Source organism: Phoxinus phoxinus (assembly GCF_949152265.1).
Source record: "Phoxinus phoxinus genome assembly, chromosome: 6".
Taxonomy (NCBI): Eukaryota; Metazoa; Chordata; class Actinopteri; order Cypriniformes; family Leuciscidae; genus Phoxinus; species Phoxinus phoxinus.
This window is the reverse complement of record NC_136881.1, coordinates 16360848-16387687: the sequence shown is the minus strand read 5'-3', so window position 1 is coordinate 16387687 and position 26840 is coordinate 16360848. Positions and strand designations below refer to the sequence as shown.

Sequence of the window (26840 nt, the reverse complement as noted above, 5' to 3'; positions counted from 1 at the left end):
CTTACTTATGGTTGTCTCATTAAACTGGGATAGAAGAAAGTATTTTATGCAGCGTGCGTGTGTGTCTGTGGGTGTATTACATTACATTAGCTAATCAAAATGTAAAGCAGAAGTTCTCAAATTAAACTCTTCTTATTCACCAATACAAAGGATTTATTAGCATTGATCAGTGTGTGACTCACCACACACACACACACACACACACACACACACACACACACACACACGTCTCTGCTGTGTGTGTTCACAGAACGGCCCTTTATTGGATGATTAAGTGCATGAGTGAGCTCAGATCAGTTTCAGACACTTCAGTCTGATTAAGACAGATTAGACACACTCTGTCCATAAAGTATATTCATTACTGGAGCAGCAGGGACACACACACACACACACACACACACACAGACACACACACACACACACACACACACACACGCACGCACACACACACACACACACACACACACACGCGCACACATCTGATCATTTACTTAATGTACCAAATGAAAGCCACATTCAACAGGGCCCGAATACAATAAAGAATCTCTTTACCGGCCTCATACACATATCAGTTGTAATCTCAAACAGTTCTCAAGCATTTTCATGATGATGATGATGAAGGTCGGTCTCACCAGTGAGTGTTTTCCTCTCCATCCTTTAGATGACAGGTGCCTCCATTCTGACAGGGGTTACTGATGCACGCATGAATTGGTTCCTCGCAGTCTTGACCCTATATGAACATGCATGTTGCATTACATACAAACGCTATGTAAATGTAATGTAAACTCCCTATATGACTCCAAGCCCTCCTTCAATGTAAGGTTATCATATAATAAAGTAGGGAAGAGTTGTTTTAGAAATGTAATTGTCTGTCTTAGAAATGTAATTTCTCAAACAAACCACAAAATCTCGTCTTGTACCATTGTAGCACAAAGGCAGTTGTGTGTACGAAGTTTAATACCTAGGCAAGAACACTAATGAGATATTCTTGTTTGTGTTTAAGTGAGTATGTACCTTAAAACCATAAGGACAGGTGCATCTGTAAAAATCAACGGGATGGTTACTGCAGGTTCCATCATTCTTGCATGGATTGGATAAACAAGGGTTACATTTAGCCAAAATGTTCACATCCACTGGACCTATGTAAAATACAGAGAGAAAAAGAAATTACACAGGATGTTATAAACAAACTAATATATAACAAATATACCACCACAGACATTACAAACACAGATAGGATTGAGCAGGTAAAGCGTCACAAAACTAAAACAGGTCAAGGGTCACTTTAAACCTGAGGAAAGGTTTGGGTGGTAGATAGAGGGGGCTGGGGTTTAAGAGCTCACACTGAGCTCTGATTGGCTCCTTACCTGGCACCAGAAAACCACAAGTCCCCAGCACCTCTAAAAATGTACCAATCAAATCACATTACTAACAATATTAACATCTGAGCATGTAAACTAGAGTTAGTACTAATGCCCTCTCCGTGACAGGATGAGTGTCTCCGAAAGTGCACGAGTGGGTTTACCTGTGCACGTGAATTTCTTAGAGGGTGTAGTCAGCAGTAGTTTGTCGGTCATCTCTCCAGGACCGGTACAGCGTGCGATTCCAGGCTCCTTGTAGCCGCTCTTTACCCAGTCAGAGAGCCACTGCATGTGACAATCACAGTACAGAGGGTTTGCTCCCAGAGCCCTGCAGAAAACACACACAAGAATATATTACAAACCTTCTCCAAACATTTGGTTGATAAAATAATCCGACATCAAACATGATATGAAATAGTGTATATTCACTAATTTTTCTAAAGTTTTTCAACCTTACAACAGTGACATTAGTAGATAAAGTTTCATAGGGAGCTGTCACTCTACAGATCATCAAGTTTTAATAGAGCATGAGTTTGATGGCGGGTAGTTCCTTCATGCTGCTCTGATTGGCTGTAATTACAATAATGCACATTCATAAGCCTAAGGGCCAGATTTACTAACAGCTTGCGCCAGCGATTTACTAGGCAAAAAAAGTATCACTGAAAAGGCGTTATTTTTGCGGCTGACCTTATTGCATATGCATTTGTAGGAGTTTCCCTTTCAGACGTAAAATATATGGGAGGAGAGTATTTAAATGAATCACGCAAGGTGATTTACATTATTTACAAAGCATGTCTTAAATCAGACACTAATTTGCGCTGCTCTTGGTAGTTGGTCTTTATGGAAATTATCCATTTAATTTAATTTGCGTGTCGTCAGTAGATCACACGCAGAACTTTCCAGTCCCATCGGCGCTGTTTTGGAATTGTGTTCGCGCACTAATTTGCCCTGTTTAGTAAATCTGGCACTTAATGTGTAAAACATGTGGAAATTAATAGACTAATTATGGAGTTTACAACACACGCACCTGAACATCTCTACTTTTGGTTATTTCATGACACACAAAATGATCTCTGAGTGATCAAGCTGTTTTTAGAGGCCTCACAGCTAGGTTAAATTGACACAATATGCTAAATATGCTTGTAGATATATTATTACAATTGCTATTTTTGAAGCAATGTAAAAAAAACTATAAAAAAAACACACACTTGATGTGACTTTCATGTGATTTGGTTTTAATAAATAGTATTTTGATATAACCATATAACAATATTATGATATTGGCTGCTTGACAGTGGCCTGTGTAAGGTAATGTGTAGATTTGTTCTACTCGGCTGTCAGTCATAATTACACTTTTGAAATTGATCCATGAGAATTATAAAAAAAGGTCATCGTGGGAGACCAAGAAATCAACCAATATGTGGCTGCAGAGCCCCAAGTTCAGACAAAGAAAGTGTTTCAGTGTCTGTGTGAGAGTAAAGAAAGAACCAAAGTACATCCAGCTGTCAAAACCTATTTGGTGCACTCATAAGTGCTTTGTGTGTGTGTATGTGTGTGTTCATTCTGAGGTACTTACAGGTGGGAGAGCGAGGACAGATCTTTGAAAGCTCCATCTGGGATCACAGCAATATCATTACCATGAAGAGACCTGCAGAGAGAATAGAGAAATGAAGCCATCCAAGAGAGTCCAAAACATATAAATCAAAGTCTGATAGCACACACACACACACGCACGCACACACACACACACACACACACACAAACCAATAAGGTACTCACAACAGGCGCAGAGATTTGAGGCCGTCGAAAGCTCTTACAGGAATACACCTCAGTCTGTTGTAGCTCAAAATTCTGGGATAAAACAAAAAATATTACAATACTTGCAAAAAACATATATTTACACAGACGCGTCAGGCCATACAAACTCAAAAAAATAAAAAAATAAATAAAGCCAAGTGGATTTTGCAACTTACGAAATAAATGACTGAAATAAAGATAATAAGATAATTAAATTATCTTTAATAAGTTAAGAAAATTTGACAAAAATTCTATGGCAAACAATTACTCATTCATGCGTCTAAATTTAAATCAAATCCCAGCTTTTTGAATGAGCCAGGACTACCACAGCATATACACTTAAGTGCACAAATAATTTCAAGAACTATAAAATTCACACGTGAAAATCACACACGCACAACGCACAGCTAAAAACATACACAACCACACTAGAGTTTGCACACAAAAAACACACAGACACACAAACCGAAGCCATAAATCATGTTGACACTCACAGGGTGAGAAGCTCGGACATGTTACTGAAGCTGTGGTTGGACAATGTGCTGATCTGGTTATTACTCATATCACTGCAAGAAAACACACATACATACATACGCACGCACACACAAACACACACACAAACAAAGGCAGAGTGTTATGAGCCACGAGAAAATCGGACACTTAAAGCCAACATTTACGGTACATACCAATAACAAAATGTTGCACACAGCATTAAAAAGGAAAAAGATTATTTATATTTAAGATGAGCTGTTTTCACATTTTTATACTGCACTACAGTAACTCCATCAAAGCCAAACTGACCAGAGCTGAATGCAGTTTTACTACAACCAGGGCGAAATATTTTTGCATTTACTGCAACGCAGGGATGAAATATTTCAAAATTGACCCAAAGAATTACATATTTCACTTTACATTACATAGTTAATGCATGGCAAAAGACAATGCACACATAAACTTCCATGTTAGGACACTAAAGACGGCTGAACTTATCAATGCAGTGACCTTTAAAACTGCCAACAGCGAACACAAAGCATGTACAATAGTTATGCGTTAGGCTTAAAGTCATAATACAATATACAGAAGCATTCAACAGCCTTGATGCATCGCTTCACTCGAATTGACTTTTCTGTTCGGGTGTGATTTATGAGCCAATCTGATTTGCATTCGTGAAAAAATTACAATATGTTAAAAAAATAATAAACCTGCAAAAAACATTTTCAGTCTTATAAATTATTTAAAACAATATTTCAAAGTCTCTGATCTTTTTTATGTGCATAAAATAACTTCACACACAATTTTTTTTTAAAGAAATTAGCAATCACTCATACTTAACTCGCAGTCATATTTAATTGTTGGGTTTGCATATGTGTGTGTGTATAATGATGGTTGTTCAATAGTGCTTAATTCATTTGTTATGTTTGGTGAAGTTGGGATATTGAGGATCACTCTCATAGTGCAGGAAATAAGAGCAAAAGCCACACACACAAAAATCCCCTCAAAATACAGCTAAAAACATTTGGATTTTCTGGCATTGGCAGGATGAGAAAAAGGATCAAACACCATATGTACAAGCTAACTCTGTCCATTTAAAAGCGTTTAAAAGGGGCAGGACTCTGATAACAGTAAACTATTTGTGATTGGGTGACACCAGAGAGGGCTGTACCTACATGAGAGTGAGGTGTTTATAATTGGATAGTTCCAGAGGGACTTGCGTGAACTGGTTGCCATCGAGATAGCTATCAGAAAAAGACAAACAAGTTATTACTCAAACACAGAGGAAATAGCACATTAGCAACAGTGTAATGGGAGAAACTTCAAAGACGTATATGCAGCAGCCGTGTATTGTTTCAGACATCAAGTATGTGTTTTTGGAGGCAGCTGGGTTCATAAAAAGGTGTGCCTGGATCAGATAAGGGGATTTTTGAAAATGGCCATTTATTCTGAAATTGCTGTGAGGTTTGAGCCCATAGTGTGCTTGCGTACACTCACAGTTCTGTAACGTCTTTAGGAATGCCCTTGGGTAAAACCTTCAGTCCTTTATTACTGCAGCGCACCACCGTATCCAAACACGAACACTCGGCAGGACAGCGAGCCAGGGGTGAACAGCTATTTTCATCATTACCTGCTGACACACAACGAGAAAATGAAACATCATCTTAATGTTCTCATTTCAGAAGTAAAGAATAATTCAACTTGAAATGAGCTTGTCGATGTGAAGATTTGCCAGGGTGATTGTTATTGTAAGCTTGTTTGTGTAAAAGAAAGATAACACTGAGCTATGCTCAAGTTAACAAAACTGATCTTATCAAATCCCTATTAAGAGTTTGAAACAAGATCTTTTTACACCCCCACACACGCTCATAGCCGTACCCTCTTCGCAGGCAAAGTCTTGTACGGCTACATCTTGAATAGGGATCTCCTGAAGAAAGTAGGGGCTCTGACAGCGGGGGTTTCCCGTGACAATCCGTTTCTTACGGAGCCATTCACCCAACCAGGCCAGATGACAGTTACAGTTAAATGGATTGGCCAGCAAGTTCCTGTGGGATTGTATAAAGAAAAATGATGTAGCAAATATTTAGCAAATCATTCTACAAACAAATGGTGTTTTCCAAAACCTAATGATCTGCCTACACTCTTGAAAATAAAGCTTCAAAAAGGGAGGGTTTTTTTTACCTTTTAAGTTCTTAACAGAATCTTTTTATCATTATTACATTTTAAACAGCACTGGAATAAAAAAAACACGTTGTTGTTACTGTAGGTCGATACTCACAGTGTGGAGAGGGAATGCAGTGTGTCAAAGGCTCCCGGGGACATGGAGGTGATCAGGTTATCATAGAGGGAGAGCAGCCTCACCGAGCTCAGACCAGTAAAACTACCGTTATTGACACAGCTTATCTTGTTACTCCTCAACATCCTGCACATGACAAACACACACACAATCATTTAAAACAACCAGATGATATTTGGTTGGGAACACACAAACCAACGTGCCCACACCTGAGAATATAATCATACCTACACATTATTTGACAGTATCTGCATTCACTACAATGACATTTTGCAATGTTCCTCAGAAGAATGATTCATATTTATGATTCAGTAAGGAGTTGATATGAACGTGCTTGTTCATTGGAGTGTGAATACTCACAATGTGCGGAGACCGCCGAGGCCTTTCAGCATGCTGTAGTGGACGCCCTCTAAGCGGTTGCTGGTCAGAATGAGCTCGTTCACTCCACTGGCCCCCTCAAATGTGCCCTCCTCAATATCTGTGATCTTATTGTTACTAAGGTTTCTGTAAAACAAAGCAAGTTTCCATGGTAATTAAAGTACTCTAATGAAGGTCATTTATACTGTATAATGACAGATAACAAAGACGGAGAGAGACTTACATTTTGCGCAGTTGAGGAAGCTTCTTAAAGATTCCTGTAGCCTCCAGCACTGTAAATTCATTATTGTTCAAGCGGCTGCGTGGAAAACAAATCAAAGACACAACTAAATGAATTAAACCGTAAACACATACCTCAGGTCTTTAGTGACCCGGGACGTCATTCACTACCCTCCTGCTCATTCCTTTTTTAAAGTTAGACATCAACATTCTTTAGTATTCCTCAATCAATTAATTATAAACAATATAACAAGAAAAAAATTATATATATATATAAATTTTTTTAAAGCCCATTTTCCCCTTATTTTTTTTGTAAATATTGAATAGGGTCGCTAATGACCCAAGATGTGTAACAGTGTACGTATATATTTTTTCTGCACAACAATAATGGAATTTTTGATGACTGAAAAAGTGCAATTTACATTTATTCCACAAGGTGGCAATGTCTGATACACAATGATGTAGTGACGTTTCACTCATAGTTACTGCAGGCAGAAAACAAAAGAATAGGAAGTATATTCAGCAAAACTTGAAATGCCTCAGCGATTTACTGAAGAGCAAGTACTGAACAAAGAAGCTGTCAGCAATTAAAATATTGATTTTGAAGATGTTGAAAATTATAGTTTTGGAGAATATGTTTGAGATCGTGAGCCAGATCATGCTGAATGTACTGGGAAATGAGCTCTGACGAGGACAGTGATGGTGGTATAAAACATCTGCTCAAACTGAACCCTTCCAAGCTCCAAAAGGTAATGAAATATGCTTTATTTTACTATTCTAGTTGTTACTCTAGTATCAGGAGAGTTTTAGTTTTAGTTCACCCAAAAAAGAAAATGATGCCATCAATTACTCACCATTTTGTTCCAAACCTACAAGACTTTCATTCATCTTTGAAACACAAATGATTATGTTTAATAAAACCTGAAAGATTTCAAGCTCTCCAGTACGTGCTTCACACATGAGCCAGTGATGATATCATTTTCATTTTTGGATGAACCTTTACAATGAGAGAGAGACACTCACAGTTCTGCTGTATATTGAGGTATGTGGTCAGGGATCTTGGTGAGCTTTTGTCCAGAGCAGTCCACTGTGGTTCCTTCACAGCGACATTTCTCTGGGCAGGCCAGGTCAGCGAAGCAATCCCCACCTAGTTTCGATCGGTAGTCTTCCACGCCTATATACATAACCATACACACACAAACACACACACCATTACACACCACACAATCACCAAAAAAGAGTGTATGAGAGGAGAGGACAGATAGAACGAGAGAAGAAGATAAGTAAGATTAAAGAAGTTTGGGTGGAAAGGTAGAGTGGTAAAAGTAAAGGATCACCGGTAGGGAGGACATTAAATGTTAATTGTGCTAGACAAGAGGAAACTCAGTTATCACCATGGCAACATGCTATCGGTATTATCACTCTTAACAACACATAAAGTCATGCTGACATAGTAGCCATGACTTTGGAGTGTTTTGCATACACACACACACACACACACTTATAAGGGGGACAATACACACATTCTTAACAGCACTTCCAATGACAAAAACACACACACACACGCACGCACGCACACACACACACACAAAGGTAGTCTCTTGTTGCTTGCCATGCTGTAGATGCTGCAAGACCTTCCATGGTGCTTGACAGAACCATGTATTAGTCCGAGTCTGCAACCACATGGTTAGATCAAGCACAAAGGAAAACCCCGCTGAATTTCCTCCACAAGACACACAGAGAGAGAAAGAGAGAGAAAGAAACAAAGGGTCGAGAGATAAAGAATGAGGTACTACTTTGTTTAGCTGGGATAAACTAATAGGAATGATGGAAAGAGAACAGAAAGAGGAGATATTCCAGGTGGGGAGATGTAAAAAGAAACAGAAGAGTGTGGCAGGAACATTGCAGCTTTTGTACAGTAAATTGACACATGAACCAGTGGTTATACGCACAGTCAAACGCACACACAGACACATTCAATTCACACCGTGTGCTCAATAAACCTGTGAGCACATTTTCACATATATTTGGGTTCCTGGTCTGTGATTGGCTGGGGTTGAGGTTGAGGGGGAGGGGCTTTTTGGGTGACGTCTTACTGGTTTTGTGTCAGTTACTTACACTTATTGATATGATGAATCCCTGAGTGTGTGTGCGAGAAAGGAAGAGAGAGAATATGTAATACACAAACACACACTGACGAATGCTGGAAAACCCTGTGTTTTTAGATCCATGCCACCGTGTGCAATTTGTGAGCATGCGCACAGCAACAGTGACACTGATCAGGCTGGTGAAAACAAATGAACATTAGACTGAAGCGCCATTTGTTTGTTTGTTTGTTAGCTCATCTAACAAATTACTGTAAAAGCCACTAAGTATTAGTCATTTAGTTGAATACACAAGTGCCAAGTTCTTAGAAATAAACTCATTGTATTCATGTTGGTTTTTGGTTTTAAACAACTTTATATAATTTTTAAGAATAGCTTGAATTTAATTACTCTAAAAATGTCATGTCATACACACCCTGAATACATGTGTACACAACATTCAAAAAGAGAGAGGGATTAAACGTTTGGGTTCAGTACTTTTTTTTTTTTAAAGAAAGTATATAATTATATATTATATTATATTTCATATAAATGCAATTTTTTGAGCCTCCTATTCATCAAAGAATCTTGAATGTATCACAGTTTCCACAAAAATATTAGTAGCACAACTGTTTTCAACATTGATACATTTCTAATCTTAAGAAATATATCTTAAGCACCAAATCCGCATATTAAAATAATTTATTTACAATAATTTATAATAATAGATATATTTCTAATCTTAATAAATATATATTAAACTCCAAATCCGCATATTAAAATAATTTCAGAAGCATCATGTGACACTGAAGACTGGAGTAATGGCTGCTGAAAATTTAAGGAATAAATTACATTATAAACTATATAAAATAAAAAATAAATTATGGTGAGCATATGAAACTTCTTGCAAAGACTTTAAAAAAATCTTACCGACCCCAAACATTTGAATGGTAGTGTATATGTAAGACATAACATATAAGATAAATACTAAACTAATTAAGGTTTTCAGTTCAAGAATTTCATTATTTTAAAAGACATTTATAATATCAGGACAGTTTTATCTATACCCTGACATACAGAATGAATTTTCAAACCAACAACATTTATTTTAATCAACAAAATAAAACAGGTTTATAATAGAATAGTTATATTCTAGTCATTGTGTGTATGAATGTCATTTTTAATGTTTTTTTTTAAATATAAATTAGAGAGTAAATAATTATTAGATTCTGACAAAAACACATGTCATTGACCATGTGCTACACAAGAATACACATTGTAAGCAGCTCTTCCACAGCAAAAATCTCAGGTAAATTTGGTGCACAAAAGGTTTTTTTCACTCTAAATTTTAAATGTGTGTGTGTGATTTGCGTGCATTAGTGTCCAAAGGCTTTTTATGTAGTACACACACAGAAAAAAAAGTTTAGCAGTTGAACATACCTGGTATAAAGTATTGCTCTTTAGCTATACAAAGAAAGATATACAGAGAACTGAGAGGAGGGCTGTGTGTGTAGATCAATAAATGAATATGAATATTGATCAAGAAATCCTGCTCATTTATAACCCCAAAGCGATCAATACTCAACTGACAGACAGTAAACTAATAACCCACACACGCACACATTTGCATTCTGATTCATAATCTGCTTAGACAGGGGAAGATAACTCATGCTGAGACCCTTGGAACTGCGTATATGTCTATATAAGTGAAAGCTGACTAAGATGTTTTCACCATTAACAACACACATTCTCACTGACACCGAAGTCCACTGTTGGGAGCAGACAGGAAGAGCAGGATCAATCGATTTAGCGTGTGTGAGCAAGTCTGGCAAACGACCGATAATTACACATATGTGCAAATACCAATGTGCATGTGTGTATGTACCTGAACAGCGGAACTTTTTGCTCTTGATCTGGCCGATGCGTTTGTTAGCAAGGCGGCGGGGACTGGTGCATCGAGCTCCGCTGGTCTCAATCGGGTTGTCTTGCAGGTAGTCAGCTAACCACTTCAAATGGCAGTCACACATGAAGGGGTTCTGGGCCAGATGACTGATAAACAACAAAAAAAACATTTTAAATTAAGAAATTTGTGAATGACGATGATAGTTAACGTGAGCAGTTTCTTGACTAACCAAAAAAGTACATTCACATTTTTACTCCCAATCTACTGATCAGCCTGAAATATGACTGTATGAAATTTATCATGCATGGCCCTAATATTCTATACCAGGGTTCCCTCAAAAATAATGATCCAAGTGACCTACTTTCCGACAATATAAAGGCAGCAATGTAGTTTCATGCTTACAGACATATTATCATTGTGTGAAATTAGTATAAAAAGTAATATGGCATTATAACGAGATGTTTGCAAAATCATATTTTTTACTTTGTCTTATCTTTTTTTTCCCTGTAATCTTAATTACAGTAGAATTTCAATCATGTTTACTCATTTTTCAAAGAATGCTACTCACAGAGTTTGGATGGCTCGGAGAGAAGAGAAGGTTCCCTTCGCGATGGTCTGGAGTTTGTTGTCATAAAGCGACAGAAGATTTAGATTCTGCAGGTCTTGGAAAGAATCTACACGCAAACAATTGATCTTGTTCGCATTTAGCAATCTGTTGGGATAAACATTTGCATGTGACATTTTACACAAATCTCTCAGGCAAGCAGAAAAATCTATACATGCGTATTAAATTGAGATATTACAAATGGCATTTACAAATAGATTAACATTTATAGACAAACAAATGAGTGAGACTTAAAAAAAAAAAAAGTCCCTGTGGTTTCCAGACTCATTTACAGTGCCTTGTGGGAGAACAAAGTTGTGAATAAACAGAGGCTTTATTTTACAAAGCGGCTCTCATATAAACTGATTGTATGTTCTGCATCTCCTGCAAATCAATAACAATGTCTGTGTGCTTGAGTTATTGGGACAAAACTTTTATATTTGTGAGCATACACAAATGTGAGTTGAGTTTTTTGTGAAAGTTATTTCAGAATAAAGTCTGCAATATCTATCTAGAGTCTATCTATATTCACTTTCAAAATAGTCTGAGCACATGTGTGGTTATGTAGTAGCACCAAATGCTTATGGCCTTGTTAAACCCCTATAAATACTTGGATTAGCAAGCATTTCCTAAACATACTCCTCACACCCATACGCACACACAGCGGAAGTGTGTGTGTGTGTGTGTGTGTGTCTGTGTGGTATGTGTGTGAAGGTATGTCCAGTTGTGCTGTCTGTCATCAGGCGAATGGGTGAAGCTTACAGTCATATCCTCAGTGGAAACACACACAGACATTTGTTTGTTTATATTATGGTGTGAACATATTTTGTTTTTATACTGAGCCAATATATCTATTGATCTTATAGTGATGCCACTAGAACTTCAGAACCAAGTTGATACCAAAATAGAATAATTTTGTGAGGTATAAGCTTTGTGTCAAAATATCTAGTAGAAATGCCGCCTAATAGACTTGCCACTTTTTAGAATGTCATTAATATTAATTTCAATTACAATATTGCCATTACAAAGAGAACAATCTCAGCTTTTTCCTTCTTTATTATTGACTGTTTACTTGAAGCAATGCTGACTTACTGAGAAACTCTTGAAGACTATGTTTTATAGTTTTAAATTGGTTTATATTATATTAATGTTTCAATTTTAAATGCGAGGGAGAGGGAAGCAGTGCCCCACCAACGCTGTTTACAGTGGAGGTGGGCAGCTGTTGACCTCGACTGGGGATGTTGTCGGACGGTGGAAGGAATACTTCGAGGATCTCCTCAATCCTGCTGTCACGTCTTCCATGGAGGAAGCAGAGGCTGAGGTCTCAGAGGTGGACTCGTCCATCACCCAAGCTGAAGTCACCGGGGTAGTCAAAAAACTCCTCGGTGGCAAGGCACCGGGGGTGGATGAGATCCGCCCTGAGTACCTCAAGTCTCTGGATGTTGCGGGGCTGTCTTGGCTGACACGCCTCTGCAGCATCGCGTGGCAGTCGGGGACAGTGCCTCTGGGATGGCAGACCGGGGTGGTGGTCCCTCTTTTTAAGAAGGGGGACCGGAGGGTGTGTTCCAACTACAGGGGGATCACACTTCTCAGCCTCCCCGGGAAAGTCTATGCCAGGGTACTGGAGAGGAGAATACGGCCGATAGTAGAACCTCGGATTCAGGAGGAACAGTGCGGTTTTCGTCCGGGCCGTGGAACACTGGACCAGCTCTATACCCTCTACAGGGTGCTGGAGGGTTCATGGGAGTTTGCCCAACCAATCCACATGTGCTTTGTGGATTTGGAGAAGGCATTCGACTGTGTCCCTCGTGGCGGCCTGTGGAGGGTGCTCCGGGAGTATGGGGTCCGGGGTCCTTTGCTAAGGGCTGTCCGGTCCCTGTACGATCGAAGCAGGAGCTTGGTTCGCATTGCCGGCAGTAAGTCAGACTTCTTCCCGGTGCATGTTGGACTCCGGCAGGGCTGCCCTTTGTCGCCGGTTCTGTTCATAATTTTTATGGACAGAATTTCTAGGCGCAGCCAGGGGCCGGAGGGTGTCTGGTTTGGGAACAACACGATTTCGTCTCTGCTCTTTGCAGATGATGTTGTCGTGTTGGCCCCATCAGACCAGGACCTTCAGCATGCACTGGGACGGTTTGCAGCCGAGTGTGAAGCGGCTGGGATGAGAATCAGCACCTCCAAATCCGAGGCCATGGTCCTCAGTCGGAAAAAGGTGGCTTGCCTACTTCAGGTTGGTGGAGAGTTCCTGCCTCAAGTGGAGGAGTTCAAGTATCTTGGGGTCTTGTTCACGAGTGAGGGAAGGATGGAACGGGAGATTGACAGACGGATCGGTGCAGCTTCAGCAGTAATGCGGTCGATGTACCGGTCTGTCGTGGTGAAGAAGGAGCTGAGCCGCAAGGCGAAGCTCTCGATTTACCGGTCAATCTACGTTCCTACTCTCACCTATGGTCATGAGCTTTGGGTCATGACCGAAAGGACAAGATCCCGGATACAGGCGGCCGAAATGAGCTTTCTCCGCAGAGTGGCTGGGCGATCCCTTAGAGATAGGGTGAGGAGCTCGGTCACTCGGGAGGAGCTCAGAGTAGAGCCGCTGCTCCTCCACATCGAGAGGGGTCAGCTGAGGTGGCTCGGGCATCTGTTCCGGATGCCTCCTGGACGCCTTCCCTGGAAGGTGTTCCAGGCACGTCCCACCGGGAGGAGACCACGGGGAAGACCTAGGACACGCTGGAGAGACTATGTCTCTCGGCTGGCCTGGGAACGCCTCGGTGTCCCCCCGGAAGAGCTAGAGGAAGTGGCTAGGGAAAGGGAAGTCTGGGCATCTCTGCTTAGACTGCTGCCCCCGCGACCCGGCCCCGGATAAGCGGAAGAAGATGGATGGATGGATGGATGTTTCAATTTTGAATAAAGTAATGTGTTTATTAGCATTTAATATGTGTTATTTAAGTTAACATGGAATTGGTATCAACAACTTAAATGTTGGTATCTTGACAACTCTATACTGAGCTAATGATATTTCCCCTCACGCATTATAATATTTTAATTAAGATATTATTTGGCATGTTTATTAGGCCATTTTCCAATGGCTGGTCATCAGAACACACACACACACACACACACACACACACGCGCACGCACACACACACACACACACACACACACGCACGCGCACGCACACACACAAACACACGCACGCACGTACACGCACATACGCCCTGCCTTCATGGCATTTTCAAGCATAAATTCACAGAATGTGCATTACTCACAGAAGCTGCAATGAGAATAGTCCATCAAAAACGCCTTTGGGAAGTTCAGTGATTTTATTCCCATATAAAACCCTGAAAGGCAAAAACACAAGGGAACATTAAATAAAAGCAAAGATTAAAGATGCTCATAACCCACCCACACACACACACCCATTCATCAGAAATTGTTCCTTAAACAGAGCACAAGATGTACCAACACAAATCAACCCAGTGTAACCAGTGACGAATCATATTTAAACACAAACGAAATCATGTGGACCCAGATTCATGAGGTAAAATCATAAAAAAACATGCACAATAATCTTCTTATGATGAATATATCAATTACAGCTCATATTCATTACTTTGTCTTAATGGTCCATAACCATGCGCAAGCTGAGGTTGTTGTAAAAATGGGTGAGGAATACTGGGAAATTCAAGACTAATCTGTAAGAGCCATGCAGGGCTAAAGAATTCTTGGCATTTTTATTTCAGAATGAATAATGGCATTGTGGCTTTGGCTATTTGCTGATATCCAACATATGTGCAGGCCCACACAGAAAGCTCTGCAGATTTGGAACGTCTGTCATTCACAGAGTTGCACAAAGTTGTGCTCTTGTATGTTTACACATTAAATATTTCCCTTATTTAATAATGCTTTCAGCTACAAATGAGTGTGTATAGCGCACTCAATTTCTCTTGAGAAATATACCACAGATTTCATCAAAAATATAAAAAAAAACTCTGCAAATTCTGTCTGAGCCTGCATTTGAAGTATTTCATTACTGTGATGTCATATCAGGACTTGCATGTGTGTGTTCGCTTATGTTACACATTGGATCACTCTTCTGGCTTGAAGTTGTATTTTTTTAGGAGGACAGATTTTAAATGGCTGGCTGGTGTTCCTAAGAGGCCGGTCCAAAGGGAACGAGAGAGAGAGGGAGAACTGTTCCGCCCACTAAGTTCTGGCTCATTGGAACCCGGTCAGTAAAGTAAACCAAAGAAAATACAGAGACCGAGCAAGTAGGACATATACATCACATCCCCTAAAAAAAAATACATGCACATTTGAACACTGAAAATATCAGGCCAACACAAATAACTTAATAGATTAGAGAAAGGGCTTACATTAGTGTTTCATATTATAAGGCTATATAGCCATATACAGTATAAAGCTTCTTTAAAGGTGCAGTATTTTTTTTTATTAATGTCATTTGTCTTAGAATTTAGTTCAACAATGTTGTTTACCGCCATCTCGTAAATGACTTGTTTTCTCATGAGGTGGGATTGAAAGTACGTATGTAAAGAGAGAAAAATGACTGAGGTTCCCTTTAAAAGTTGTTATCTATTGAAATAACAGGTGTCCTGTATATTTGAATGGCGGTTGGGGTTGACTCAGACCCTGCAGGGATGTATCTGCTCTGTCCTCTAAAAGCTTGAATGAGTCAGATCATCAATAATTGAAAGAATGATGGAAGCTTAATATAACTCTTACATTCTCTTCTCACGCACACACACATATATACCGGTATACACATATATACTCACAGAGAATTCAAAGATCGGAGACCTTGAAAGGAGTCTGAAGCCAATTCAGTTATTTGATTATTACTTAAATCTCTAAAAAAAAAAGAAGAAGAAAATTAGAGATAGATGAGGAATGTGTGATTGTGTATGTATGTATGTGTTCTCTCACGGACACACACTCACATTCTCCGCAGCCGTTTGTAAGGTGAGAAAGCTCCTGGCGGAATAATCTTGATGGAGTTCTGCTCCAGTCGACTGTGAACAGAGAGAATAAACCAGATCAACAAATGGAAGGAACATTGCAGAGGGAATAATTCAAATCGCAAAAAGGTGAGGGTAACTGGAAAATGATGGGCACTGACAGCACTATTGAGGAGTTATTGGAAGAGTATGAGAATGATAGGTGATGTTGGGCCAGAAAACCAAAAAGAAATGTGAAGATTTTGAACGCTTCAACGCTTTTTTGTAATCTTGGACAATGTTTTTTTTTTGTAAAAATCTGTTTTTATATTACAGAAATTTAATACAATAAGACGGGAACCAAGAGAAAGAGATGAGGAAAATCAACGTGACAGCAGGCACAAATGTAAGATTAATGTCCATATCTCTGGGATGACTTTAATCACAGTGTAGCATCTGTGTCTGTTTGCTGTAGTTCCAGTTTGAGGCAGTGCCCATGTCTGCTAAGAACAAATCCAAAATATCTGCTCCATGAAAATGGAATTATAAACACACTGACATTTTAACATTGCCTGAAAAGTGCACCCAGTATTTATAAAGAAAGCACATCTACCCTAAAAGAACAATACTTATGAAAAACATGTTTAGGATCCTATATCAGTCATATACAGGCTGTTGTATTTTACATGATAGCAACTTTACATCTTGCAATTACTTTATTACTTATTTCAAACACTTTCCTCACTTTCCTTTGTTTTATTTTTTTACTTATATGTTATTTTTCATTATATGGCTGATGGCTAACTATTGTATTTCTACAACTGTAAACCAAAACTGCTGCATTTTACTTGAGACGGCTTTTAACCAAAGACACATGCACACACGAATCAAAATAAAAACCTGAAAAGAAAACATTTTAGCATTGTAAAAATTACACACTTAAGCTAATTTTAAATGCAAAAAATGTGATTAAAGATGGATATTATGTTAGTGCAATAAAATATAAATCAACATCAGCTGTAATTTTCCCACCTGCCAAGTCAAGGCTGCAATAATTAATTATGAATCATAAATATATTATTCATTCAGTACTCTAGCATTCAACTTAATGCAATGCTTATTTATAACATCTCTCCTTCTCGCTGTCTCTCTCTAGAAATCTGTTCTTCTCTTTGACAGTAAATATGTCATAAATCAGATAAGCTCTCCAAAGTTGACAGAGCATGAAAATCAGGCCCCCGCATAGGTGGACGAACATACACATACACACACATTTCATTCAACCGAAGCCAAATGAGATAATCCGACTCATCTGCCAAGACCCTGCAAGCAGCTTTCAGAGGGGATGACAGACAGAGAGAGATGGGAAGAGAAAAGATAGACAATGACCCTGGCAGTGAGAGGCACAACAGTTTAAAAAAGACGTGGCGTCTCAATCCAGAGCCCATTGGCAGAGCGTTGGCCCTCAGAAGAGATTCCATTGATAAAATAAATCCATTTCCACACTGAATTAATGTGCATGACTTCAGCATGGCCTCCGTAGTTAAAATATTTGATAAAGATACAACCCTCACTGTGTATGTGTGTGTGGAATGTGGAAGTTGCATCTGTCAAAAAGGGGGCAAATCCACCATTACACTCAACCTAACTGAAGACTGAGAAAGACATATGAACATAATCTGTGTGCGTGCGTACATGTTTTTCTATCCTGGTGGGGACTTAAACCCGAATGCACACAGACTCATGGGGACTCGAGTCACTGTGGGGACCTAAATTGAGGTCCCCATGGGTACACAAGCTTATATATCATACAGAATTAGTTTTTTTTATAATGTAAAATGCAGAAAGGTTTCTGTGATGGGTAGGTTTAGGGTTAGGATTAGTGTAAGGGGATAGAATATACAGTTTGTACAGTATAAAATACATTATGTTAATGGAGAGTCCCCACAGAAATAGCGAACCGAAGTGTGTATGTGTGTGTGTGTGTGTGTGTGTGTGTGTGTGTGTGTGTGTGTGTGTGTGTGTGTGTGTGTGTGTGTGTGTGTGTGTGTGTGTGTGTGTGTGTGCTCCTCACTCACATTTCAGTGATGGTTTCTGGCAGGTTGGTAGGTATTTCAGTGAGTCCCTTCGCCCGGCAGTCCACTATATTATTATTGCAGGTGCACAGCTCAGGACACTGCAGCACACTACAGGACGAGTGTGACTGGGGCCCTAAAACACAAATACAAAGAGATGACGGGGATGTAGAGGTATGAGCTACACAAAGGAAGGTTGAGTTTGAAGGTTGAATGAAATAAGGAAAAAAATTATCAAGCAAAAATGTTGTGGACTGCATAGCAACCAAATGCAAATTGATGTAAAGAAGCTTTTTTTTTGTGATTTCAGCACAAATAACTTGCCTTCACTGAAGTCTTGAAAGCATGAGCAAAGAAAGAGAACAGCCGAAAACAGAATATGAAAGCTTTGACAAAACAAAACAGCAAATACATGTATTTGTTCTCTTTATCCTCACAAGCCCTTATCTCCTATCAACAAGCCACACAAATAAAACAGCACAAACACACACAAACTCACCTGTACACGTAAACTCTTTCTTCTGAACCTCAGCAATGTTGTGGCCCCTCAGGGAGGGCGGGGCCATACACTGTGTGTAGAGGCCAAGGCGGGGCCTCTGTCTCAGCCAATCAGAGAGCCAGGCCACATGGCAGTCACATAGCAGATTATTAGAGTGCAGACGACTAGAGAGATGGAGAGTGTGAGAGAAAGAGTCATTTGAGGGTCCGCTGGCAGTCTAAGCTGATGTGCATGTGTGTGAGAGAGTGTGTGTTAGTGTTATCGACTTTGCATCAAACAGTTTCATGTTAATTAATTACAGTCTTGTACTTGCAAACAACGCGCAAACTCTGGTGTTTCTGTGCGGTCAGCACCTTCAAGGGTCCTTCCCTTTACATGATTAATGTTACAAACAAACTCAAACCATATTTAGTTATAACTGACTGTACAAGCCTGATGTAATAAGCCAATTATCTTTTTTTTAACATGACATGATGGCGGTAGAGGATGTGTTGATTTTGTCATGACAGAAATCATCACAGAGACATAGAGCCGACTTCATGAACTGAGCTAGAGAAAGCACTGAAATTGGATGCTCTTGTTATATCTCTCTCCAGAACTATTTTCTTCCCAATGGGCATTGAAAAGGCTTTTGAATATTTTCGTCGAGAGAGAATGATGAAAATCACTTTGTTCCACTGAAACGCAGCAGAACACTGCACTTCAAACATTTCAAGTTTCACCAGGTATAGTGCTTTAATGTTATATTAATTATCAATATGATACCTTACATTTTGCCAGCAGAAAATATAAATCATTGAATACACCGGTAATTAATATAATTAAATCTGCAAAATATGGTCACTTTGACTACATAATTTTTAACAACTAATACTATAAAAAATACTATTTGGGATTTTTACTTTAATTTTTTTTTTTTTTTTACACATTTAACATAAAACAATTTAACCCCTATTATCTGTTGACCATTTATTTTTTCTATGGAATGTGTAACTATGGTACTTTAGTGTTATTTTAGTATTATTTATATACTAATACAATATTTATTAATATTTTGAATTCACTGTCATTTTTTGATTTGCAGTTTTAATTTAAATTAGTGTAAGTAAGTAATTATAATTATTAGTAGTAATAATTAGTCATTTTTATTAGTTTTTCTATTTCTATTTAGTATTTTTATCTCAGTTTCATTTCAGTAATTTTAGTACTTAAATCACAATGACTGGCTAGTATGTTACTCTAGTATGTTTCATGGGTTTCATTGTCCCTCACTGGCTTTCTTTCCATCATCTATTGCTGACGTTTAGCTAACAAGGACCAGAATACTGATATAGCAATTTTAGTTCATCACGTAAATGGGATTAAAGCATGATCACACACAAAGGACTCCAATATACAAAAGGTATGCTAATGAAACATACATATTAATACAGTTATTACACCTTATTACCGCATAATCACACTTATTAAGGGCCAGCATGATAAGTGCTGGATAACCAACGACAGTCTGAAGAACTGGTTTAAAGCAGCTTGAGTGTGTGTGTGTGTGTGTGTGTGTGTGTGTGTGTGTGTGTGTGTGTGTGTGTGTGTGTGTGTGTGTGTGTGTGTGTGTGTGTGTGTGTGTGTGTGTGTGTGTGTGTGTGTGTGTGTGTGTGTGTGTGTGTGTGAGAGAGAGAGAGAGAGAGAGAGAGAGAGAGAGAGAGAGAGAGAGAGAGATACTCACAATGTTCTGAGCTTGGGCATGTGGTTAAAACTGGCCACAGACAAGCGAGAGATATTGTTGTTATTCAGTGTGCTGTGAAACAAAGACAGGGAAAGATGTTAATAATTTTATAGACCTATTTAGATAACAAACATATACAAACCCACATGACTTTTTAGCTTGTGGAAGCAAAACTTCCAAGCAGCTCTAAACAATGAAAGTGAATGGTGACCACAGCTGTCCCTGGTCCCCATCTACTTTCACTGTATAAAAAAGAGCATCTTAGACATTCTGCTAGATAACTCCTTTTGTGTCCCAAACAAGAAAGAAATGCTTTGAATAAGAGTGATTCAGTGATAACAACATTTTGGGTGAACTATCATTTTAATTTTTGTCCCATTAGAATATTCCACACACACATTTATAATGTTGATTTGCTATTTCTTTGCAATATATCAGCGTGCCTCCATGCATGTGTATGGTTATTTGCATAGATTCACATCTTTCTGCTCCTAAAACCTCATCTGTCCATTTGTCACAAAGCATCAAAATAATCCTAGTAAAATAATCTGACACAATCCCATTTATCTGTCTTGGTTCCATTTTCTCTAACAGGATTATTCCACTAATCCCACTTTAAAAAGCAGATATGCGTTTTATACAATTATTCAACACCATAGAGGCATGATCTGACAGCCAGACACACAGCATGCAGTCTACATACATAGAAATCCATACCAATTTAACATGAATATACACTTTTCTAATCTCAATTCCAATCTTAAAATCAAACAACGTTTCTGGAACAGTCCCAAAATCGGTTTTGCCCAGCTTTGACCCAAGTCTAAAGAGACCGCGATATCTGAAAAGATCTCTGCTGCGGCTTTAATTCAACAGAACACAATCACCCAAGTTCACACACACACACACACACACACACACACACACACACACACACACACACACACACACACACACACACACACACACACACACACACACACACGTTTGTTTTGCAATACTTGTGAGGACATTCCATAGGCGTAGTGGTTTTTATACTGTACAAACTGTATATTCTATCCCCTTACACTGTTTTATTTTTTAAGCTATTTGAATTATGAGGACTCATGAAATGTCATCATAAACCACGTTTAAGTTGTAATACCAGTGTAATACACATGTCATTATACAAATTTGTGTCCTCATAAATCACATAAACAAGAGCACACACACACACACACACACACACACACACACACACACAGTGCACTTACAGTACTTCTAGGTCCCGCAGAGCTCTGAACGCTCCATCTTCAATGCAGGAAATTTGATTGTAGTCCAGCTGCCTGAGAGAGGAAAAAGACAGAGAGAAAATATCTGAAGTTCTTCTCTTTGGTGTTAAATGATTATCGTAATATGGTAAGGCACTCTCAGAAACACTGTTCCTTACTAATAAGCAATATTAATCTTTCACTCTCCTGTTCCTCAATCTGTCTTTCTTTTCTCTCACTCATTTTGTTGTCACAGTCTTTCTTTCTTTCTTTCTTTCTTTCTTTCTTTCTTTCTTTCTCCCCCAATTACTGTTCTTTACTTTGCAGCCTCCCCACTCTGTCTGCTGTGTTCTCCTCCACTATTGTCTACCTGCACTGCCCACTCCTCCCATCTCTCTCTGTGTGTGTGTGTGTGTGTGTGTGTGTGATGGTCAGTCTGCCCGGGCATCTCATTAAAGCACACAATCATTAATTCAAAGCGCTCTCTCTCGCTTTCTCTCTCTCTATTCCACACATAAATACAGAAAACTCACAGGTTTTTGATCTCAGTAGCTCCTCTGAATGCTTTTCTGGGAATCCCCTGGATTTGATTTTCACTCAGGTCACTGTAAAATAGAGAAAGAGAACATTAACAATCATTATTACATGGCTTGGTTAAATTCTAATGTAGAATGCGGTCTGTTATTTCTTGATAACAGACCGCTGCTAAGTATAACACACCGTTGCCATGAAAAACAGAGCGTTTCCATGGACACGGTGTTGATCAACGGAAGCAATACAATCGTTTTTAAATCAATAAACTCCTTTTTAAATCAATATTTTGTGTCAAATTATTGATTTATTTGGTAGGTAGCCATGTAATAAGCGGGATAATGTATAGCGAGGCGGTTGTATAATACCGAATACAACCCCTTACTTAGCAGTTATGAAGACAGATATGTATTCAAATGATCTAAAGTTCTATCTAAAGTACACCGATTTTGTTCCCCTTTCTGGTTGTTGTGTACGACAAAAGCAAAGGCAGACTGTGAGACATCAACTGTCAAAATTTACTCATAATTGTATGGTTTTCTTTCTTCCTTAGAACACAAAAGGAGAAATGAGTGACATAACAATACAGAAAATGGGAACTGGAGCTTTCAATCATCAAATAACAACATTAAAGTATCATAAAAATGGTCTATATGATTTGTGTGCTATACTTCAAGTCTTCTGAAGCCATATGAAATTAAAGTTGATAATCTCCTCCAGTGAACTGTTTAGCGAGAACAAGATGAGTCTGATTTTGTAAATAAGACAGATTAATTCAGTGGCTCTTAACCTTTTTGACCCTGAGACCCCTCTGTCCAAGACAACGTTCAAAGGCCTTCATATCTAAGCTAATATGTACATAAGGGTAGTACATCTGTTGTAATACAAATAAATTATAAATAAATAACCATAATGTTGATGTCAGTTGAATGCTGTGCATTGCTATTTTTAGTGTTTTTAGGATTTTAATGAAGATCATGTTAATAACTATGTAAATATTTGTAAGAATTATTGGGGGCCCCTGGAAATGCCAGGCCCTGGCCCTCTAGTAGAGGGAAATTGAAAAGATTAAAATAATGTTTTGCTTATGAATCAGACACAGCTACGAACACATCGCCGAGAGCTGAGACAGATGTCAAGAGTTCCACTGGATAATGATTATTCGGTTTGTATTGGTTTCTGAAGACATGGCATATAGCCAAATTGTATGGGTCACTTTTAGGATACTTTCATATTGTTTTTTTTTCTTTTCTTTTTTCGTGTGGCTCCAATCCCCATAACTGCATTGAACATTTTAATTATATCCTGTTTTGTGTTCCACAGAGGAAAGAAAATCATACATGTTTAGAATGATATGATGATGAGTAAAAAATTACAAAATCTAAGACTGACAGAAGAGGCAAAGACTAATGATTTCATTATACAGCAAAATAAACACTTTATGGTTACTACAATTTGTCTCAAACAGCAGCTTTAGATAAAATGGTCAATATGAAAAAGAGGACAAAGAGAAGAGAGTAGAAAAAAAATGAAGGAATTATATAATTGATCACTTTAGCAAAATCATCCAGTGTGAAACCTAGACATAACTAATAGCCTTGTGTTCAAATACAACACACAAAAGATTCATGGACATATGCAGGCACTGTCAGTGGGAGAAAATAAACAACAAAAGAAAAAGAGAGCAGGAAGGAAAACAAGAACAGAATGAGAACAGAGTTAAAAATGTAACTTCTGCAAGAAAAAATGCAACAAACACACACACACACACACACACACACACACACACACACACACACACACACACACACACACACACACACACACACACACACACACACACACACACCAAACTCTCATGCTAACAGTTATGATGAGACTGAACAAACATTTCTAACTAAAGTCCCAGGTTCTTTAGGCATCAGAGAGCAGACATTTAAACAGCCATGGTTAAGTCTTCGGTGCTCTTTAAAAATGTCATCCTGACATGACCTGAGCGTGAACTGAATGGGAATTGTCTTTAATCAGGTTCATCTGCGTCTGTACAGGACACCGACACCGGTCTGCGTGCGCATTTATGAGATCAAACGTATGTCTGGATTACAGTACAAACATTCCAGCTGTCACCCAGATGAGAGCGAGATGAATCCAGGCACAGGCAATCAAACCATTGAAACTTTTTTTTTTTTTTAACTGTTCCCAGTTTAACAGGGCGACTAATAACATCGAAATAAAGCACCACACACACATAAAGACATGGTGGGAGGTGGGCTTGACACACACACACACACACACACACACACACACACACACACACACACACACACACAAACTTCAGTGGCAGGCGGCAGCATAGAGTGGAACACCCAGGAGGGAATCGAGAGCTAAGAAAGAAATAGAGAATAAAAGAGAGAGTAAGAGGGTTGAATGATGACCTCTGACACCTTCAGAGGAAGTGCTTCACTCGCTCTCTTCCTCTTTTCAATAATTGAACAAAAACTAACAGAAGCTTAATCCTTGCTTTATTCCTGCTCTCTGTCCTTCATTTTCTGTCACTTTCACTCTTTCTTTTCACCTGCTGAGGGACAGAAATACCTCCTATAACACAATAAAACACTGAGAAGTTAAACTAATCTAATCAATGATTAATTTCTCTATCTCTCTCTGTTTTCATACGCTGAGAATGAGCATGAGTTATGAAGAGCCCACCTGCACTAATTATGACCATTCATTTCAATGAACATCAATTATCACAATAGCCGCAACCGAAACACTTGATTTTTTTTTTATGTGGTCACATGATCAGATTTTAAGCCCCGGTCACATGATTCAACATTCAAGGGGTTCTCAAAGGTTGACCTTTGCACCCATGCATGCGTGCGGGTTCCTGTGTGTGCGTTTCAGTAGGGGGTGACTTTAATGAAGTGTCTTCCCTCACGCAAAGCAGACCCTCAAAGACAACCCTCTCATTTATAGACGTACACCCGCACACACACACAGCATGGGACCCTTACAGACTGTGAATAGCTAGTTCAGCTAGCCAGGCCTGTCAGTCAAATTCCTCAGCCGTCAATCATAATGGGACACAGACACTCAGTCTCCAAAAACTAGACACTGACCGTAATAGATCAACGTCTGTGTGTGTGTGTGCGTGCGTGCGCGCGTGTGTGTGTGTGTGTAGGTCAGGCCAGTCTGTCTGTTGAGGGCTCTATTCATCTAGATGCCTGTCATTTCCATGACTGGCACATGACAGCACCAATCACAGAGCAGCAGGATTTAAATGAAAAATGCCAGGGAGACAGACAGGTATTTATAATATCAAAAATATTCACTCAAACGCACACATTTGTCTGGATGTATCCGCAGTGATGAATTACATATTCATCCACTAGGGGGCAGTGCAATCTTACCAGCATGGACATCCACACACAGACACAAACTTCTACAGTAGGCCTACACTAAGTGTTTTGATTGGGTTTACTCATGTCCATTAACCTTGTAAAGATATTATAGATGTAAATGACTCAGAAAAATATTAATATGAATATATATTTAAACATTAATAAAAAAAAGGTAATAAATAAAAAGTGAAAGGTTAGTGATTTACAATATATTTTAACACAGCTCTGGACACACACATTATAAAACTGGCTGATGAATTTTAATAATGCGATGTGACTTTCGTCCTGTAGTCATAACTGACTTGAAAGGCCAGTAAGTGGACTCATAGTAGGACAACTAAGCAAAAGTTCTGTCCAACGCCAACCAGGGCCGTAGCTGGGGGATGGGCTACCGAGAATGTTGCCCCGAGCCCCGTGACGAGGGGGGCCCACTAAAGTGCACTATGCTATAGCCTTCTCATTGGAAGAGGGGGCCCACCGATTAACATTTTGTCCTGGGCCCCGAGACTTTAAGTAACCGATTGCTTGGCAAAAGCACTCTGCTTGGTCTTTTGTTGCTGCTTTACATGGACACATTTTGGATTTTCTTTTCTATGCACTGTGGATGAGAAAAACAATACTTAAAAAAAAAAAAATGAATTTTGTTTATAAACTAGTTTGTGGTGGAATAAACCTAGAAATTCAACAAAAATGTATCTACCTTGCCACACAGTGCTCGACAAATACAGAGAGGAAGAGAAGGAAGGAAAGAGAGGGAAGAGTGAACTGATAGGGAGGAATGAGTGGAAAGAGAGAGAGAGAAACAGATGACATCCTTGAGCCTTTGATAGCAAACGTTAAATTACCGCCAGTACGTCGAACAAGAAACAATGCTATCTCCCCAAATGGCCCGATAAGCACACAAACATCAGAGCTGGAAGTGTTTGGATTTGCTACGACAGCATCAACAACATTTATTTCACTCAGGCGGCAAGTGTACAGATTTTTAGTTTGAGCCAGGGTGAAACTGTCTCTGATACGAGTCTCTCAATCGATTGCCAATGCGCGTCTGGCCGGTACAAGCCCAAGGTGATGAATTCTGCATTTGTACACCATTTTTCAACTCTTTTATTTTTCTTTCTTTCACATTCTTGTTTTTCTTGTTTTCTTTTTATTATTGGCTTCCTGTTTGGCATTTTCCTTGATTAAGTTCAAATCTACCAACTTACATGTAAATAGATATTGAGCATTTTCTCTTTTTAAATGTTTGCTATAAAAGTTGACATTTAATTTTGAGTAAAT

The 26840-nt window shown here is 38.9% G+C and overlaps 1 protein-coding gene across 7 annotated transcripts in view; it reads right to left on the bottom strand.

Annotated features, from left to right (window-relative positions):
• The window catches only part of slit2 (slit homolog 2), an 81270-nt gene that overhangs the window by 17458 nt on the left and 36972 nt on the right, over positions 1-26840 (bottom strand). For 2 of the 7 annotated variants that reach the window (XM_079616708.1, XM_079616711.1), the window contains exons 5-28: positions 22161-22232; positions 21631-21702; positions 20378-20449; positions 18655-18818; positions 18159-18291; positions 16084-16155; positions 15922-15993; positions 14395-14466; positions 11099-11242; positions 10513-10676; positions 10068-10091; positions 7567-7717; positions 6548-6622; positions 6307-6450; positions 5929-6072; positions 5529-5695; positions 5148-5283; positions 4826-4894; positions 3653-3724; positions 3141-3212; positions 2938-3009; positions 1526-1689; positions 1015-1139; positions 633-730 (exon numbers count right to left, since the gene is read on the bottom strand). In XM_079616708.1, the coding sequence (XP_079472834.1) occupies positions 633-730; positions 1015-1139; positions 1526-1689; positions 2938-3009; positions 3141-3212; positions 3653-3724; positions 4826-4894; positions 5148-5283; positions 5529-5695; positions 5929-6072; positions 6307-6450; positions 6548-6622; positions 7567-7717; positions 10068-10091; positions 10513-10676; positions 11099-11242; positions 14395-14466; positions 15922-15993; positions 16084-16155; positions 18159-18291; positions 18655-18818; positions 20378-20449; positions 21631-21702; positions 22161-22232 (2550 nt within the window). The remainder of the gene's footprint in view (positions 1-632; positions 731-1014; positions 1140-1525; positions 1690-2937; positions 3010-3140; positions 3213-3652; positions 3725-4825; positions 4895-5147; positions 5284-5528; positions 5696-5928; positions 6073-6306; positions 6451-6547; positions 6623-7566; positions 7718-10067; positions 10092-10512; positions 10677-11098; positions 11243-14394; positions 14467-15921; positions 15994-16083; positions 16156-18158; positions 18292-18654; positions 18819-20377; positions 20450-21630; positions 21703-22160; positions 22233-26840) is intronic. The other 5 variants (XM_079616709.1, XM_079616712.1, XM_079616710.1 and 2 more) reach the window with 3 other exon arrangements.